The 20407-nt window shown below is 40.1% G+C and overlaps 2 protein-coding genes and 1 long non-coding RNA gene across 6 annotated transcripts in view; 1 reads left to right on the forward strand and 2 right to left on the reverse strand.

The window, feature by feature from the left end:
- The window catches only part of LOC121491200, a 67331-nt gene extending 50816 nt beyond the window's left edge, over positions 1-16515 (reverse strand). The window contains exon 1 of the long non-coding RNA XR_005987895.1: positions 15876-16515. This is a non-coding gene — a long non-coding RNA (uncharacterized LOC121491200). The remainder of the gene's footprint in view (positions 1-15875) is intronic.
- Positions 16462-20407, forward strand: part of UGP2 (UDP-glucose pyrophosphorylase 2) — a 67571-nt gene continuing 63625 nt past the window's right edge. Inside the window, exon 1 of one of the 4 annotated variants that reach the window (XM_041755771.1) lies at positions 16462-16480. Coding sequence is in view for 1 of the 4 variants with exons in the window: in XM_041755768.1 (XP_041611702.1) it covers positions 18081-18099 (19 nt within the window). In the remaining 3 variants the exon portion in view is untranslated. Of the gene's footprint in view, positions 16481-16845; positions 17082-17763; positions 18100-18295; positions 18443-20407 lie in introns of those variants that run through there. The other 3 variants (XM_041755769.1, XM_041755768.1, XM_041755770.1) reach the window with 3 other exon arrangements.
- On the reverse strand, positions 16580-17677 carry LOC121491765 (translation initiation factor IF-2-like). Its single transcript, XM_041756944.1, has one exon. The coding sequence runs from the start codon at positions 17675-17677 to the stop codon at positions 16580-16582; it is 1098 nt and encodes a 365-aa protein (XP_041612878.1).

Here is a 20407-nt window from a genome sequence, read left to right on the forward strand (position 1 = left end):
TAGCAAATTGGCAAAGCCAAAGGACAGCAATAATATGGTGTCTCTCTGCCCATGCTTCCTGGGTGAATTTCTGTAGCTTCTGGATGTGTGACAAACCTGAAGACCACTCCTCAGGCTGAAGCTCTTTGGAACAAAAAAATAGGCCTTTGTCACATGAAGACTGGAGACGTATTTCAGTCTTTTCATGCAGTGCCCTGGGAATAGTAGCCTGCCAAGGACTATCTCTAATTTTTCAGATCTGTGGAGTCCAAAACTGTGATCTCCTCTCCCCCAGGGCCAGGCACTGTAGGGGCATCTCTTTATGTGTCTGCCCACTGTAGCAGGGCAGGCCATGGCTGTAGCACATGGGAATGAGGTGCTTGAACTGCCAGGCCAGGATATGGCATAATAGGCCATGGCTGTGGCTGTGGCGGCAGGAGCTTCCATTAGACCTTGCAAGCTAGAGAAAAAGTGTGAAAATGGCACAGTACTGGCACCAACAAAGTAGAAGAAGGCAAAAATGGCACCCATGAATACTTCAGTCTCTGGAGAAAGTCCCAACAGGTTCTGCCTCTCTAGCAGATGCTTTAAGATTAACAAATGAGTCTCTTTTGCATACAGTCTAGGAATCTTTCAAACTGTTGCTTTTGTATGGGTCCCAGGGTGAGTGGGGCTATGGGCAAACCCTTTAAGAGCAGATTTTCCATTTCTGATAGCCCTCTGGTTCTCCTGGAAGTGAGCCCTATTGGTTTTCAAGACCAGATGCTTTAGGGACCTTCTTTCTGGTACAGTTCCTAAGGGTTGGGAATGTTGGGCACAAATCCCTCGCTCCTCAGGGACAAGCTCTGTATTAAGAGATCCCTCCCAACTATGGGTCTCTGCACCTAGATTGGAGAGTTTCTTGCAAGACTGCTTCTCTGCCTCTCTTACTTATCTTGGTGTGTCCTTTTTATCCTTTTTGTGGAGGTGCTTTTCACCTTGCTTCCAGGTCCTTATCACAGGGAATTGTTCCACACAGAGCCAAAGATTTATTCATTGTCTTTATGGGAGGAGGTGAGTTCAGGATCCTTCTATGCTGCCATCTTGAATCTCCTTCTATTTTCCCGCACACTTTTATTTTGTAAAGTTTCAAATCTATTTTACTGTATGCAAACTACACCTCAATTTTTAAAATTTCATTAAAGAAAAGTATTAAAAAGTTTCACTCTCAGAAAAACTTTTCCAAACTATATAAAAGTCTGGCATAATGAAACTAGAAACTCTCCCTTTCCAGAACCAATTAAAAGTAAGTTATAGACTACTTAGACATGTCACTTATCCCCCTAAACACATCAGCAAAACTTAAGAGGTATTTTGATAACCAAATTTTGTTATACTCAATCGACTCTTTCAAAAGCCACCATGGATCAAAGAAACATATACATGTGAAATGTAGAATGGGTAAGTTGAAATGAAATCTTCATTATATGTGATCAAAAATGAAGGTGAAAGAGCACAGCAAATTAGTGGGGGAGAAAAAAGAATTATCCAATAAAATAAAATCTTAAAATTAAAAATTAAATCTTAATTTTACATGACATAACAAAAAGAGTCTAAACAGACTAATTAAGAACTATAGGTTAAAAAAAATCTTATTATTAAAAGAGAAAATAGGGGCATCCAGGTGGTTCAGTTGGTTAAGCATCTGACTCTTGACTTTAGCTCAGGTCATGACCTTAGGGTCATGAAATAGAGCCCCATATCAAACTCTGCAGTCAGCATGGAGCCTCCTTGAGATTCTCTCTCTCTCTCTCCCTCTGCCCCTCCACCTCCTTCTCTCTAAAATAAATAAATAAATCTAAAAAAACAAAAAAGAGAAAATAATCATTTATGTAATTATTTGCTTTTATATTTACAGTTTGCTTGATCTTGAATAAAACAAAGACTTGGCATAGTTTTTCTATGATTACCTTACTCCATTGTACATGTTATCATCCTTAATATTTTAGCTGCATCTTATTTTTGTATTCTCTCCTTTATCAAGGTGTAGATTAATTTTTTCTTTTTTCTTGCCACTGTGTCTCCTGAACTTCCCATGAATGTTACCAACTCAAAATTTTTACATGTCCTAGAATTGCAGCTTGGAAAGCAATTCCTTCAGATATATTTTTGGCTTCCTTCCTCAACTGGCCCAAGTCTTTGATCAAATTATTTCCTGGTGTCAGCTTCAAATTTTCTATCTCCTGCCCTCCTTTATTTTTTTTCATATAATTTATTACTACACATTTTATTAAATATTTATTTGTTCATCATCTTCCTCCTTTCCCCAAGAATATATATTAGGAAGGGCAGAAACTCAGTTTTATTCACTGATATGTCCCTAGTAGCTAGAACAGTACCTAGAACAGTAGGTACTTAAGTATTTGTTGATTTAATGAATTAGTGGCCTCTCCTACATGTCTTCTTCTTTCCTTTTTTATGCAGATGAGTTCTTTTCTGTGTATCTATGCAGATGGGCCAAATATGGCTGCCCCCAGAATGACACTCTTATTCTCCCAAGTGACCAACAAAAAAAATTATCAGTATTTCTGAGTTCCAACTCCAAATTCCTAGGAGAGAAAAATCTCACTGGTACAGGTTGGGTCAGTAGTCTTTCTTTGGTCCAGTTAGGTATATACAGTTAGGTGACAGGTCAAAATGTGCACAAGGCCACAGAGGTCTTACCTCAGTGGAATAGAAGCTTTTAGAAAAGGGAGGGTCTGGGTAAGCAAGTACTCAAATATAGTCTTATATTTGCTGTAAGGGCAAACCGAGGAAAATTGAAAGCCACCATAGAAATGCAAGCAATTATAGTGTTCATTGTCAGATAAAACACTATTATATAGAATCAATAAAGTAATATGTTAATTTAAAATCATCTTTAGCATTGGCTTATAGTGTAACAATATTTTAGCATTTCGATTTTTCTTGCTTTATCTTTTTACTTAATTCATTGCCTAGACTTCTAATACCTTAAATTCTTGCCCCTGCCCCAGCCTTCCCTCCCTTGAGCCTTAAGTAATCTTCAAAACTTATTGTTAACTTTTCCTTTCTTAAGTAATGGAAGATTGCCTATCTTTTTGTTTCTCAAAATATTGCCTAATATTTGCTTTCATTAGGAAATAAACCACTTTATGTTACAGAAGCTTATGAGTTTGTATTTTTTATGTATTAAAAAAGAAAAAAATCCTCCAAAAGATACATATTTTAAATTATTATGGTAAAAGTAATACATGTATGAGTTTAAAAAAATTCAAACAGATGAGTAGAAAAAGGAAAGATAAAAATGTAGCCCAACGATTGTCCACAGCCTAGTTCTGCTTCCTAGAGCACTTTGTTGACCAGGACACAAGTAGGAAATACATTTTACACACACACACACACACAAAGTTGAGAAAAGTTTCATCAATTTTATTACACTTACTAGTGCAATGCAACTTAATATTTCCTTTTTTCTTATTTTTTTAATGTAGATTGTAACCCACTAAATTCATTCCCACAATTTGAAAAAAAAAAAGTACCCTAAAGGTAGCTATATCAAACTGTTTAGTATTTCTGATAGTTATCTCCATAATTGAAAACAATATGTACATACTGCCACTTTTTTTGGGTCAACTCCTGACATTTTTTTAATTGACTCCACACTGAAAATGAACAATGAGAATTTAGGTCAATTATATTGCTCTTCATTTTTCTTCCCTTGGTCTTATCTTTGAAACTTTTATTATATTACATTAAGTTCTACTTGTTACTTTTTTATTTTAAAGAACACACTCAAACCTTTAATTTATGATCCACTCTTCTGAAAGTGTCCCTTGACTACTCTATTATGTAAGATTAATATATTTTGCATTCTTTCACTTCCCTCCACTTAACCAACTTCCATTAGCTTCTATCACTTTTTACATTGTCATTATTTATATTTACTGTTATAATAATCAAGTCTTCCATATTTTATCTTTAAATTTAATTTGAAAAATGAAGGGTTTCTTTTTCAGCATTACAATTTTTAAAATCCTATTCACTGCCGAATCAAGTAGTATGAATAAACTCATGAAAAGGGAATCATAAACCATGCTACTAAATGTTCTAGGTGTAATGTCAAATGGATTCTCTTTGTTATACGTCCACTGATTACTCATAATAATGTCACATTTTAGTTTGTTTCATCTTTGGGCCATGGCTTACACAATATTTTGCCTTTACTAAAAATTCCAGTTGTCTTTCTTTGGTGTTGATGGAGAAGCATATGTCACCCTATCATTATGATTACTAATGTTTTTATCATGCTATTTCATAAATTAATATACTTTTTTTCTTAAAGATACTCTTCTAGATCCTTCTTTCTACTATTTCTGATCCTTCTTTCTACTACTTTGTGTTCTACTATTATCGATTATGTTGAAGCCCTAAATATTTGTGGTTCCTAAAATATCCTACTACTAAGTTTCCACATTTCTGTCTTGAGTTCTCTTTTCATTTTGCTGGAACATTTCCTTAGGCATTTTTTCCCCCTGAAAAGGCACAGGAGGCCAAAAAAAAAAAAAAAAAAAGAAGATATTCCTAATTTGTCCTCATCCTTGAATATTTTGTTCATAGAATTGTAGGTTCAGAGATATTTTCTCTCAGAACTTTGAAAGTATTGCTTTATTGTCTTCTAAAAATCAATGTTGCTGAGAAGATAAATGGCAAACTTCAATCTACTTCAAATTCCCCATCATTCTACCGCTCTTGTAATGGTAACTGGCAATCTACTCAGCTGACTCTTTTCTGTCCTTAGTTTAACCGAACCCTATTACTCACTTTTCTGAAACTCACTTCTCTGGGTTTTATACCACACACCTATCCTAGTTTTCTTGAATAATTGGCTCCGCTTGCTCATTCTTCTTCACATGTTTTTTCCTTTCTCTATATAACCTCTAAATGCCAGAGTTCTTTTACCCTCTGTCTATTCCCTATGTATTTTCCCTACATAATCTTATCCATTCTTAGGGCTTTAAAAACTATTTGCTGACAATTCCTAAATTTATATCAGTAGGCTAGAATTCCTTTCTAAGCTCCAGATTCACATCTTTAAATATCTACTTAACATCTCTCTTGTGTGTCTCCTAGGCATTTCAAACTTAACATGACCAAAATGGTTCTCTAAATCTGGATCTCCCTCAGCCTTTACCAACTCAATAAATGGCCCTGTGATAAACTGTCCTCTACACTCTTCCCTTTTGTTCACTCCTCATGACTCCTTCCTCCTCAACAAATCCATCACCAATTCCTGTTCTTTCCACCTTCAGACTATATCTCTATACGCTTTTTAAAAAGTAAATTAGATCATGTCAATTCTCTGTCTTAAATGACTGGAATTGCTTTTCATAGCATTTAGGGTAAGTCCAAAGCCTTTACAGCCAGCTCTACGTGACTGGTTTCTTCCTATTTCTCCAAAATTATTTCTTGTCTCTTGCTATGTTCTACTCACTTATTTCCTCACTCCATCTTCCTGTCATCTCTTAGAATACACAACGCTCCTTCTATCTCAGAGCCTCTGTACTTGCTGTGCTATCTAGCATACATTCTCTATAGGTCTTTATATGGCTGAATTTTTCATCTTTCAGATTTTAGCTTAAATGCTCAGGGCTTCCATGTTAACCTACACAAAAAGGTAACCTTCTGGAGGGTTAATGGTGTCAATTGGAATTTAGCCTCCATTGGTAGAAGTCTAAATGCTACCTTTCAGAAAGGCTTTCCTTGACCACATTACCATATTAACGTTCCCTGTTATTCTGGATCACAGCATTCTATTTCATTCATAGCTTTTCATTCAATCTGTAATTATTTAATAATTATTAATAAGTATTATTTTATTTATTGGTTTATAGCCTGCCAGCCCCACTTAGTAAACTTTTCTGTTAGGTTCACTATTATAAACCTGCAGCCTACTAGTTCCTGGTTCATGGTAGTGTTCAATGAATATTTTTTGAACGAATAAATGAATGAAACTATGCTCTGAAACTTCATAAAAGAATGTGAAAAATAAAATGGTTTCAGTTTAGTTTTTCCTGACCTGGGCACATTTCATCTGAAAAGTCATTTCTCTTCACGTTTTCTTTTACCATTTATTTATTATTTCTACCCCTTGAATTTTTCTGTTCTATTTCATGGAACTTCTCTGATATATCATAGGACTCGAGTGGGACTTATCCCTTTGCCCTAGAGTTGATGATATGTCAAACTGAGTACCAAGAGGTGTTAAGTATCTCATTTTAAAGAGAAAGCCTCAATAATTAGAGCTTTGCTACTCCCAACCAGTACCCAAATCCCTCTTCCCCATTTATCCTGTGTCTATGACTAGATGATTGAGGAAGGATAGAGAAAAAAGAAATTGTCAGCATTTTTGTGGGCAAGAGTGCAGCATCTTTTCCAAGGGGAGCAGGGGAGTCTATTTCCTTCCTCCTAAACTAAGTGAGGTATGATGACTGAAAATCACTTCTCACAAGAAGGGAAGATCAATGTCAACCTCAAATGTTGGCTACCTTTGAAGGAGAGGGAAGAGTGAAAATACAGACATACTTCCCTCTCCACTGCAGGTTCCTGGAGTCACAAGTAAAAGCTGAGCTAGAGAGAATGGGGAGATAAGATTTAAGTGGGATATTAAATTGAAATTTCAAACTGAACTATGGGTGTCTTGAAAGCCAAAAGTAATCAGTGTTGTCAAGAGGCAGGAAAGGGCAATTTGACAGGTCATGACTGAAGAAAGTGTTTGATATACCATATCATAATTTCTCTCTCATATTTTCTATTGTTTTGTCTCTTTGTTCCAGGAATTCCTTGAACTTTACCTTTCATCCCTTCTATCAAATGGTTTAATTTTAGCAATTACATTTTTAATTCCCAAGCATTATCTCTTGTACTCTGATTATTGCTTTTCTATAGCTTGTTCTTATTTTATGTTTATAGTGTCCTTAATTCTCTGAACTAGTCTTCATGTCCTTCATATTTAAACTTTCTGTTTTATCATTGTCCTTCTCTTTGGTGCAATTGATTTTCCTCAAATATCTAATAATTCTTGATTTTCCGTATTCATGAATGAGGGACTAGGTTGATGAACATTGGTGCTGGAATGTGGGTTTTCTTTGTTGTTAGGTAGATATATACTTTAAACATGACTTTTATTTTTATTACACAAGTACTTGTTCATTGCAGAATAGTGTATAAAAATAATTTTAAAAAGAAAGGTTACCCATGATCTTACCACCCAGAGGTAACCATTAACATCCTGGTGTATTTTTATCCAGTCTTAGATAACAAGCAAGCAAGCAAACTTTTTTTAAACAAAGGTTCGTAAAAACATATATTTTTTAGCTTGTTTTCCCCCACTTAGGATATAAGGAATATATTTCCATGATAATATATATATTACCAAATGTATTTATAATTTATTCACTGGTTAGTGACATTTGAGTTGTATCTTCATTTTTACTATTAAAACAATGCAAGAAATATCCTTGGAAACTTGGAAGTATCCAATATATCTTTAAAGCAGTATTTTTTAAATTATGTTAAAAATGTATTTTAAAATCAAAACCTATCTTTTTCCACTTAAAGACTTTCAAGATCTCTGAAAAGCAGATCTCTTAAGTTTAATGGTACTGATTTTTCTCTTTCTTTTTTTGAAGAAATGGAAAGAGAGATAAGGGGGAGGAGGAGGGAGATAGAGAAAATCTTAAGCAGCTCCACACCCAGTGCAGAGCCTGACATGGTGCTTGACCTCATAATTCTGAGATCATGACCTGAGCCAAAATCAAAAGTTGGACAACTTAACCTACTGAGCCATGCAGGTGCCCTATAGGGATACTGATTTAATCAGAAAGTGATCAGAAGAAATTTCTTCCTCAGAAAGGTTTGGGGAATAGAGTTTCAAAGTGAGAAATGAGTGGGCTGAAAAATACAGTCCCAATGTGCAAAGATTAAGAGCAGTTCTGGGGGTAAACAAAGAATAAATGAATATGGTTTGATTCTTCTTTGACGCCACATTAATGAGTTATCAGTCATCTATGCTGTGTAATAATAAATAGTATTGGATTTGACTCAGTTGGGCGACTGATTCTTCTATGGTCTTCTCTGAATCACTTGTGGCTGGTTTGACTCATTAGGCAGTCTGACTACAGCTGGAGAGCCTAAGATGGGCTCCAACATGTCTGGCAGTTAGTCCTGGTTGGTCTAGGGAGTCTCAACTAGAAAAGCTCTACTTTAGGTGGCTTGCCATTTTCCAGTCGGCTAGAAATGGCTTTGTCATATGGTAGTCTCAGGGCAACACACCAATGGGGAGATTAGAAGTTGAAAAGCTTCTTGGGGCTAAGGTTAAATGTCACACGCTATCACTTCTGCTTCATTCTATTGGTCAAAGTAAGTCACTAGGCCAACTGAGACTCAAGATGTGTTGGGAAGAAAAGTCTGCACCTCTTAATGGGAGAAGTGACAAAATCACCTTGCAAAGGAGTGGGACACAGGGATGGAAGGAACTGTGGCCATCTTTGTTAACACTATCACAACAGAATTTGTTTTGAAATGCTCTCTTTAGTGTTCTAAAGGTAAATTTATAAGTTGACCATTTGCCATCCAAAATATTGATACCTAAAGAAATGAGGAACAACCAATATATACCTATATAGCACTCTACAGCTTTTAAATTATTTCATAAATATCTCATTTGAAGTTCATTCAACAAATTTCTTTTGAGTGCCAACCACTGTGATATGCTCTGGGGATATAAGATAGATAAAGTTCCTTGCATCTACGTAGGGAAAATATAAATATGTAATAACAGGAATAATAACTTGACATTATGTCACGGCAATACAGGAAATCATTAATTGAAATCATCATCATCACTCATACTCTGTGCCAACAGTCAGTGAGATGATATTTATGATAACTCTGTAAGAGGCAAGACAGGTTATTAGGTGTTATTCTCATTTCGGTGAGGAAACTAAGTCTTACAGGGTTAATCAAGTAATTTATCCAAGTTTTTTGGGTTCTAAGTGGCAGAACTGAAAAAAAAAAAAAAACAACAGGCTATTTTCCAGTCTTTTTTTTTTTTTTTTCCAGTATACTCTTCTGCCTCCTTAAGAAACCAATATGAGTTCCTGAAACGGAAAAAATACCAATAAATTAAAACAAACACCTTTTATTTTGTATGGATTCTTCACAAAGGACCTCAGTGTTTACAGCTTTAGGGATTGATCGTGTAATGTGTAACACACCTAATCTAGTGCACCTACCTAAACAACAGGCAATTCTGTTTACTTCCTAAATCTCTTTGGATCCTAGACTGTTATCATTTGGTTGCACTAGGTTGAGAAAAAGCCATTTTAAAAATAATACCTGAAGGGGTGCTTTCAAATGACTAAAGACAACAGAAGATTAGACGAGAATGACTAAACCGAATTACCACTGCATAATGAACTATACCATATCCAGTGCACTAAGCAGTGAACTTAATCAGGAATATATACATCTCGGCCTCAAATTCTTTTTGGAATAAGAAAGGATGTAAGTGATTGATAAATATATGGACATATGTAATAAATACCAACACACACACACACACACAAAGATTTCAGTAATTACCAGTGTGATTTTAGCATTGTTTTATTCCTTCTCATTAGGAAACTGGTAAAACCCTCAAGCTAACATGGCTTAAACAAAGTTTTGGTATATTTGGATCCTTATTTTTCTTTAATTATCCTGGTACTCCATCTGTGGCTTTATCTGGTCTCCATCTCCTGCTTATCTGTGTTATGTATCAAACAGTTTAAAGTCTCTGAATCTATCTGTGATGCTCCAAATCCAGATAGTAGTGTTCAATAAGTTTATTTCTATTATTCCAATAATCTCAGTTTTTGTTACCATATAGATCCGTGCAAAGCCAAGACTTCAGTATGTTTGCAAACCTCTAATGTTTTCTTTGTTAAACACTGGTTGAAAGTCACTGATAATTGAGAACGGTCTGTCTCTCCCAGCACTGTTCTGTGCTCCAAATTCTCATTTTCTTGGTGTGCTGCACAGCAGTGGTGGGAGGGGTAATATAAACCAGAATTTTCTAATTCAATGCTTTGAATGGCTTATAGCTGTGAAGCATGATGTTGAGCCTTTAAGGCCTGGCACAGGCAGTTGGAACCCCCCAGGGCTGGTTGCCTCCAGCTGCTAGCAGCCTTTATCAGAGGGTGGTCCAAGAAGAACAGAGTCTCTACAGGTGGAGTGGATGATGAAAAACATTCAGTAGTTCCACAGGCCACTCATCCAAGGTGAATAGCAGTATGCTCAGCAGTTGGCTGCTGAAGCAGATGTCCAGATGGCAGAGTACCTCCTTGGCTGTGTTTAGCACAGCACAGCAAGCATGTAGCTCCTGGATGGTGCAACTTTGGTGGCTCTGAAACTCTGACTTCACAGACATCAGATACTGCTGATTGTTTGCAGCTGATATGCTCTTTCAGCGGCATCCAAACTAGTTTTGGTCTTACTGATCCAACAATGTGTGTGTGTTACAAATCAAAGCTTCATCATTATTTGAAAATAATTTGCTAGGAAAAAGTGCAGCTGAACCAAAAATCCACTTGCCTTATCACATCAAATTTCATTATTGTGTTTATCAGTAAAAAGAACTGTTAGACTCCTTGAATATAATTTCAACCACTATACTTTTTTTTATGGTTTCTAAAGAAATGGTTAAAAAATTTTGCTTAACTCTATGCATCAACATTTCTCATGAATAGTGACTGTGTTAGTTTCCTCTGGTTGCTAAAACAAATGACCACAAACTGAGTGGTTTATAACAATATATGTTTATTCTCTTACAGTTCTGGAAGCCTGAAGTCTGAAATGGGTTGTTTCTCTGGAATCAAGGTGTCAGCAGGGGCACATTACATCTACAGACTCTAGAGGAAAATCATTTGCTCGTCTTTTTCATCTTCTGTAGGCTGTTTCCATTGCTTTGCTCATGGCCTTGAATCATGTTGCCTTTTCTCCCCCTGCCTCCATTATCACATCACCTTTTTTCTTGTCTGTTTTCAAATCTCCTTCTACCTATGCTTTATTATTTTTTATATAACCTCTACTTCCAACGTGGGGCTTCCTCATGACCCCAAGATCAAGAGTCACAAGCTCTACTAACTGAGTCAGCCAGGGGCCCCTTTCTGCCTCATTTTATAAAGACACTAGTGAATACATTTAGGGCCTAACCAAGTAATCAAAGGATAATCTCTCCATCTGAAAATCCTGAAAGTCCCTGTTACCATAGTCACAGGTACAAGGGGTTAAGAACTGGTTATCTTTGAGGACCACTCTTCAGTCTACCATAGTGACTATCAAGAGATTTGAAGAGAATATAATTTGAAAGCCTTGATCAAAAACTATGTGTAGCTTTTTCAAGCATAAAGCCTGACTCAAAAGTTATGTTCACTTTTGAGTTCACAGGTAAGTTCAAATTTCTCATTCAAAAATTTGAAAACATTTTATCTCAGAGTTTTATACAAGTTCAGTAGCTAATAATTCCCCTATTACTTTGCTTTGCACTTACTTTTATTTTCATACTTTTATTATTTAAAAAGCAATTAACCTATCACCAAGTCCAATATGATGCCCACAAACTCCCTCTAGGTTATCTCAGGATGTCATACAAATATTATCATTTTCTCTCTGTGCTGTGGATGAGGAAGAGGTTAGGAAATAATAGCTCTGCAAAGTTTAGGAAGCTAATACAAAGGAGAAAACAAAGCGAAGGTTTTAAATAAGTGAAGTCTATAACTCTTATAAAAGAAGTCAAACATATACTGCCTAAAATCCAGGAACCAAAAAAATGGCAATATAAGCATTTAGAAATAGGTGTATATAACTGTCAGAAGAAAAATGGTTGCCTCTGGCGTGCACAGACGGAGTGAAGAGAGGTAGGGCAACAGAGTACTGCTATTCATTATGGACATTCTGGCACTGGTTAGATAAATATATTTTTAAAGAGGCACATCCTTACTGGAATGCTTTTTTAAAAGTTCAACTAAAAATGGTACCAGCACTTAACATTAATTTTTTCTGTGGTCTTTTCTCTAAATGACATTCCTCCTTCTTTCCACTCTAGAGAGGGGAAAACATTGTTACTTTTAATTCCCTAATCCTATTTCCCATTTAATGACGTATAGTCACCCAATTATTTAGGTCTCATCCAAAGAACAGTCCTGAGGATTTTCTCTTTAATACTACGAGTGGTGGGTGTGAAATGCTTAAAATAAATTCCCCAAGACTAAGTTAGGGAACAGAAGTTCTTTATCCTTTCCTTTCCAGTGGTGGCACTGGCAGGAAATTTAATAAGCTAGACCAGGGACAGAGATGTTTGGAAAACCATCAAAAGACATTCGATGGAAGGCACAACAGGGAATCTTTAATATGGTTGAAAGAGGATGAAAAAATAGGATTAAACGGAATACTTTTCTATTTCACCGCTCTTCTGTATGAGGATTTCAAAGTCAATAAGTAGCCTCATCATCTATACATATATCACTACAGCAAAGCAGAATGTTTATTTTGTCTTATGATTTAGAAGCAATATATTATTACTTAGCGAGTCTTTTTATATTTCTGAATTATGATTACATGATGATCTATGTTTATTAAAAATCCTGAGAGAATATAGGGTTTTTTTTTAATGGTTATCTACTCATTAAAGAAATGACTCCTTTGCATCTATCATAAAGGGGGTGCTGGAGATGCAGTTTGGCACATGAGAGAGATACAACCATTTCATGGGCATCACCATTTCTCACCGACACTCTCCTCTGGGCAACATGCAGAACAGGAGAAGCAGGAGACAACACAGTAAGGACGTGCCCTCTATGCAACTCTCAAAGGAGAATCTAGAGGGGAATTATTGATAAATGTGAACAAGATAATACATGTTGTAGTTAAACCACATTCTTCTGAGCCTGATGACTTTCAAAACTACTTAGAAGATTTATCAACTCTTATCAACTTAGATAATTATCTGTAATGGAAGACAGCCTTATTTTTTAAAGCATCTTAAGTTATTTGAAATAACTGCTACTGTTATGATATAAAAGTTAAATAATCTGCAAATGTAATTTAAAAATCATAGTATGAATAAATGGAAGGATATGTCATAATTTAAATTCACAACTTGTTTCAACAAACTTCCTGATTCATTAACAACAGCATGTTGGCAACAGGAAAGAATGAAATCTTTCTCTTCCTCAAGTAATTGGAAACACCATTCATTTTTTTAGTCTACTCATTCATTAGCAGTTTGTCTCATCGATATTATTTGATACCTTCTTCCAGTTAACCCTGTTTGGTTACCTTTTGACTCAAAATGAAATGCCCTATTGTTAGATCTAGTCGGTACGTGGTAATTTCTGACTAACAGTGGCCCCTTTTCCCTTCTTCATGTGGGTGGCCTAGGATTTAGATAGGTACAGATAGAAGCCAATATTGAATCTGGGCAACAGTCTAGTATATAATTGCTGCCTGGTTTCTTGGCTAAACACTCGGGGCAGTACAGAGAAATTTTTATGTCTCTGACATGTTCTCCCAAACTGCCTTGCTTTATTTTCTTGTGTGTAGGGTATGGAAGTAGGATAGACAAGAAAAAAATAATAGACCACACACATGGCTGGTCTGTACAGTTATTTCATACTTTAGCAATTTCAAAACCACCTCTTATTGGATAATGCTCATGTTGGGAGTTAGCAAAACTTACTGTAAAGCCATCAGGACATTGCATTTACTGCTATTATACTTTGGCCCAAGTTCACATTCTAGGTAGAAATAACTATAACTTAGAAATTCTTTACCTCTAAATAGAAGTTAAATTTTAGAATCTTATGGTGGCACTAAACTGGCTATTCAGTATACACTCATTGACTGAATGCTTGGTATGGACCAGATACTGTGCCGAGCATTAAATCTAAAAAGGCATCTCATTTCAACTTACTCCTGCACACACAGTCCTTCCCAGGCCCCCATCTTTATCCTCCTTTAGAATACCCCCAAGTTTCTGCAAAGGTTTAACCTGCAAATCTATCTATCCATATTACAGATTTCTAATGACAGATGTATCAACATCATGCACTTTGAAGGTAAACTCCACAGTAGTATGTCCTTTAAAAAAGGATTAAATACACATCCCAGAGAAAGTGATTTTTTTTCAGGCATTAAGATGTATAAGTATACAGAGAAGTAGGAAATTGCCTTTTAAGCAGACTTGCAAGTGCTCCATTGCCATGACCTTTCTCCCCTATCCTCACCTGATCTGTCAAGTGAGGTCGTTTCTAGTGGCTCTGAGGGAGTGGGAGGCTCTTTTACAGAACGTTTGGAGGTTCAAAACTTAAGTTTAAATCACTGTATAAAGAAATTCCATTTTACAGGGCACTATTTGAAAGTAATACTTGGGAAAAGAGCTTCTAGGGTGCTACTTCTCCAAGAACCAGTCTATGGGCAATTATGGACATAACCGTTGAAGACAGGCAGTTACTTTACCATTTGGAGATTTTTTGAGGCAGCAAATGTACAATATCCCTTGGCACTATATCTCAATATCTAATCATTCATAAATCAAGATATCATTCCTAGGTATTACCAAATCTTCTTGCTGTAATGAAAACGCACTTTCTCTCCTTAACCTTCTGTAAAGTTGGAAAATAACTGATCCTCCCACTGACAAAAAAATAAAAACCTTATATAAATGAAAGACTCTTCGTTGCCCTTTATCTTTTGCAGGCTAAGCAAACCTACAGGCCCAAATGTTTTGGTGGCATCTTATTTTGGTGTTACCACTGATTGATAAATCCTAATTGGTGCCTATAATTTCTCTACCTCACACAACAGAGGCGGAGATTCTGATTAAGATTGTGTCTCCGGGATCCCTGGGTGGCGCAGCGGTTTAGCACCTGCCTTTGGCCCAGGGCGTGATCCTGGAGACCTGGGATCGAATCCCACGTCGGGCTCCTGGTGCATGGAGCCTGCTTCTCCCTCTGCCTATGTCTCTGCCTCTCTCTCTCTGTGACTATCATAAATAAATAAAAGATTTTTAAAAAGATTGTGTCTCTAAGTGCTCTTATTAAGATGTAGGTACCTGGGTTTTATTTTTTATTATTTTTAAAAAATATTTTTTAAGATTGTATTTATTTATTCATGAGACACACACACACACACACACACACACACACACACACACAGAGAGAGAGAGAGAGAGAGAGAGAGAGGCAGAGACACAGGCAGAGGGAGAAGCAGGCTCCATGCGGGGAGCCCAACGTGGGACACTCCCTGGGCTGAAGGCGGCGCTAAACCGCTGAGCCACCTGGGCTGCCCTTATTTTTTAAGATTTTATTTATTCATGAGGGAGAGACAGAGAGACAGAGAGAGAGACACACACACACACACAGGCAAAGGGAGAAGCAGGGTCCCTGCGGGGGGAGCCTGATGCGGGACTCGATCCCACAACCGGGGATCATGACCTGAGCCGAAGGCTCCGACCAAAGCCTTCCAAATGGAGGGGGAGGGGAGGTGTTTGGGAGAAAGTGGGGGCTTGGGATGTCAGATGTTCCACCACTGCAACCCAGGTGCCCCGATATCGGGTTTTTTTTGGATATTTCCTTGGTTTTATTTGGGGAAATTGGTTTTCTAGCCGAGAGGTCAACCCTTTTGTATTTCACATAAGAAACCTATCAGCAAGATACCTTGTGTTGCTCTGTAGCATGACCCATCACCGGCCTCGTCTGTGTCACTTCTCAAAGGACACTTCCATATGAATATGTGGCACTAAAGAACATGAAGGTTTTGTTTAGGGATGAATCATCATTAGAAGATTCACACTTTACCTTGGTTGATTAGTGTGGTCCAAAGCCTCAAACTCCTAGATTTACTTGGTTTATCGGAGGCCCCTAAGGGAGCGCTGACAATTGATCTGTCCTGACGCAGGCTGACGGGGTCGTGGGGTCTGAGACACACCCTCTGAGTCCTACAGGTGTGGGCCACACCAGGTGTGCCTTAGCGGGCGCTGGGCGGGGCCCCTCTGGCCGCCACACCACCGCCACACGTTCTCTCAACATCTTCCTTCCTTGTGGACTTCGAGAATATCAGAGGTGAGCATCTCTGGGGTCACGGCCATTTCCACTTGAGTCAGGAAAGGAAATCTGCCTATGGCAGCAGAAGTCCCGGCGGGAGTAGGTAGTGTGTGTGTGGGGGGGCGGGGGGCTCCGGTGGCGGAGCCTCCATCCGGCACTTTTCCGAGTCCCTAAGTCCCTCCTTCTGTCAGCGGGCCCCACACATCCCCCTGCTTACTCCTTCACGCACCTGCACCCTCCTCAGGACACAGGGAGCGAGGACGGCAGGAATCTACAGTGAAGGGCCTGGGCTCGCTCAGGTGGCTGCCCCGGGGCGTTCCGGCTCCAGCCGCCGTTTAGATACCGATCTTCAATCCCAGGTAAACCGGGACATTTCTGAAGGACTGTTTAAAAAAAAAAATTTGTTTTTTTTTTTTAAAGCCCACTCGTGCTGAAGTATCTGCAGGAGGCGGGGGATTCTACCCGGTGAGACACCCCCTGCCCCGCCGCCGCACGTGCGGCCCCCTCAGACGCCTCCCGGGGTCCGGCTCAGCGCGCCCACCTCCGCGGGGCTCCCTCGCGGACGCCCCGCCCCCTGCCACCTCCGCGCGTCTCATTGGCCAGGCCTTGCGTCCACCTCGGCTCCTGATTGGCGGTTGCTCCTGCCTGTAGGAGCCGCGGGGACATTTCCGCATTGAAGCGGGGGGGGGCCCTCCCTCCGCTCCCAAATGGAGGGGGAGGGGAGGTGTTTGGGAGAAAGTGGGGGCTTGGGGTGTCAGAAGTCCGCAGCCAGGTGGGCGCAAGGGGGCCGGCGGCTGGGCGGCGACCGCTGGCGAGGAGTTCAAGTTGTGCGTGTGTGTGTGTGAGGGGAGGGGGGAGAGAAAAGGGTGCCTCAGAGGTGACATTCTCTCAGCCTGCGAGCCTTCCTCCCGGGGCGCCATAAACGCCCCCCAGTTTCTCAGCTGCTGAAAGAAGCTGAAGGTGGGTCTCGCGGCGGCGGTGTGGAGAGGGGCGGGGAAGGGCTTCCCACGACCCCTCGGGCGGGTGTGTTTCCCTCCCGGAGCTGCGTTAAGCTCCGCTCCGCGACCGGCTCTGTGGCCCGGGAGGCCGAATTTGGGGTGCGGGGCCCTCCCGCGCTCCTGCCCCCCCTCCCCTCGCGGGCGGCCCCCGCGCGTTTGCAGCGGGGAGGGGGGAGGGGGCCTTCCCCCCTCCCCCTCTCCCGGAGGACGCGCCGGGGCCGGTGTCGCCGCTCTCCGCTGCAAGGGGGCGACCTGGAGGCCCCGGGCCGCCGGCGGGCGCGCGGGATCTCGCCGCCTCCGGGTCCCGGGGCGTCCGCGGGCTGCTAACAAATGGTGGCGTCGCCCCCTCTTCGCGGCCTCCCCCCGCCTCCCCGGACCCTGCTCGGGCGCCCGCAGCTGTCGCCCGGGGTTTCCCGGGGACCTGGCCGGAGGCTGGACGGCCGCGAGGGGGAGGGGACGGGGGGTGCGGCCGGGCGGGCGTTTGCCGCCGTCCTGCCCAGGAGGGCGTGGGGACGGGGGGGGGCGGCGAAATCGCCGTCGTAGATCCTCCTCTTTCATTGATGAAATTTAAGTTCGTGTGGTGATTTTTTTTTTTTTTTTAAACCTTTTCCGGGAGTCTCCAGCTGGCCCTGGTGTGTGTCAGGAGCGCGGTGTAGACAGGAGTTCCAGGCAGGCTCAGTCACACGAAGTTCCTGTCTTTTCTGAAGTGGAGGAGGTTTTCCTGGTGTTTGTTTGGTTTGGGCTTTTCTTTTTCTTTTCTTTTTTTTTTTTTTTTTTTGAGGTAATTTTAATCGCTTTGAATAAATAACTCTCCCTTAAGTGACTGGCCGTAGGAAGGGGAGAAAGAGCACGGCGGTGAGTTAAAGCCGGGGAGGAAGAGAGACCTGCCCCATAGCGTGGCTCCTCTAGAAATTAACACACATATACATACTTCATCAGAGTCTTTTACTAGATCCCTAAAATGTCGAGATATGTGCAAGGTAAGACACCCTTCTTTTTTTTTTTTTGTCTCCCGGGTTGCTTCCGTCGGGGGGTGGTGGTGGTGGTGGTGGTGGTGGTTTGGAAGTGGAAATGGTCCTTTGAGATCCTGTCAGCGAAACCCTTTTCCTCAAATTGACATTTGAGCTGCTGTGAGCTGCTCGGGTTGGCATTTCGGGTACGGAGAGTTCATCCCCCCTGGGCCCTACCCGGATTCAATTCTGCGTCCCCGAAATCAGGTTAGTGGCACTCGGGCTCGCTAGGATAGTGGCGGTACATGACGATAAAACAGGCTTTTTTGGCTGCTGATCGACCGGTCTTCTCTTTTTCCTGGTGGAAGTCAAGGTAACCGACCGGGAAGGGGAGCTGGGAGGGTTGCGGGGAAGGTTAGGTGGGTTTTGCCAGGACTGTTGGGGGAGCTTTAGTGTTCTCTGCTTCTCCTCCCGCCTGTATGTGAGTGTGGACGTGGTTGGAGTCTCAGATTCAGTTCTTGCGAAACCCGGAGTCGCTTGGAGGAGCTGGAGGTCATTTTCAGTAAGAGAAACGACTTTGCTGCATTGCTGCTTATTTCCCCTTTTTGAAAATCTGGGGAGATTCTTCAGGTTGCTTTGAATCTTGAAAATTGCCCTCTAGATTTTACACGTGTAATTAAAAAGGTTCGCGAATGCCTCTGAACGGAGTTAAGCATTCACACTGCTTCTCTCTCTCTCTCTCTCTCTCTGTGTGTGTGTGTGTGTGTCTGTGTGTGTAGATTGTAAACAGTGGGATTGGTGCTGCCTTAAACCTGCCACTCACTAGTTTTTAGCATAGGATTTGCCTAGTGCTATTGCAAGTAATAAACCCTTTTCTTTCAGACCCCAGACTGTTAAAAGCTTCAGCTATCTTGCCCAACACACAGCTAAGAGCTAGTGAAAGTTCACAACCACTTAATGTGACTCTCAACAGATGTATTTTTAAAAAAATTGTCAGTTATGGCCATTTTTAACCCTAGAAATAAAAATGCCCTAGGAAGTTTTATATCCCTTTTTTCTTTTTTTTTTAAATCTATTTATTCATAAGAGAGAGAGAGGCAGAGACACAGGCAGAGGGAGAAGCAGGCTCCATGCAGGGAGCCCGACGTGGGACTCGATCCTGGGACTCCAGGATCACACCCCAGCCAAAGGCAGGCGCTAAACCACTGAACCACCCAAGCATCCCTTTATATCCCTTTCTTAACCCTTCTTTGAGTTTTGTATAATAAAGAGTATTTTCACTGCCTGTCTTATTATGGAAACAGATGGGACAACTTACGCCTGCATTTAGCACTGAGCTCAGAAATGTCACTTGTCATTAGACTTTCAAATTCATGTTATAAGTTATATGCGGTGAGAGAGGCTTTTTATATTCCGATTGAACAACTGTCTTAAGAATGGAAAAGTAGAGGTAACTGTTAATTTGCCGGTTTTGTAACAGCAACAGCAAAATTACCAGAAAGCTGTTTTTGTTGTTGTTGTTGTTTTTTTTTTTTTTTGCAAGAATATGCTAGGGAAAAGTGGGCAAGTCACTTTTTAAAAGTTAAGGCGATTACACTTGAGGTATTCCTTACAGTTACGTGTTAGAATAGCTTGCAGAGGTGGTGTGTGTTGACTGATTTCACAGCCTTTGCTGTTAATGACTCTCTTCAGGAGATTCAAAGTAAGTAAGTGGCAATAGCTAAGAATTGCTATGTGTATTTCTTTCCCTTGCCATCTGCTTTTTAAGAAAATAAGCTTTTTATCTTGGAAAACTTTTAGATTTATAGAAAAGTTCCACATTTGTCAAAACTAAGAAATTATAGGTACAGAACTATTAACTAAACTTCAGAGTTCTTCAGGCCACTGTTCCATGATTCAATCCAATACTGCATTTAGTTGCCATCCACTTTTGCTTTATTTTTTTTTCCACTTTTGCTTTAAATGGTAGTTTTCCTTTTAAGTTATTTTGCACAAAAGGGCAATACCATCGCCTCCAAATTTAACATGATTGTGTTCCTGTTTATCGTTTAAATTTTGTATCGCAGGTGTAAACCCTCTATACATTTAATTAACGCCTGCTATTACAAATGATAAACCTAATTGGCTAATGATTCAGGTGTCTCTACTGATCACTTTTCAAGTGTAAGGTTTGGGATTTTTGTCTTGGAATTTTTTTGTACCAGATCAAATTGTTTAATCTTTGCTCTATCACTTATCGATATTTCCACTCAGTGACAGTTAGCTCGTGCCATAGGAGAAAGTTTGAACCAATATTAGGCCTCTGTTTTCACATGTTGTCTCATGTAAGCTTCACAAG

Source organism: Vulpes lagopus, chromosome 5 (assembly GCF_018345385.1).
Source record: "Vulpes lagopus strain Blue_001 chromosome 5, ASM1834538v1, whole genome shotgun sequence".
NCBI lineage: Eukaryota > Metazoa > Chordata > Mammalia > Carnivora > Canidae > Vulpes > Vulpes lagopus.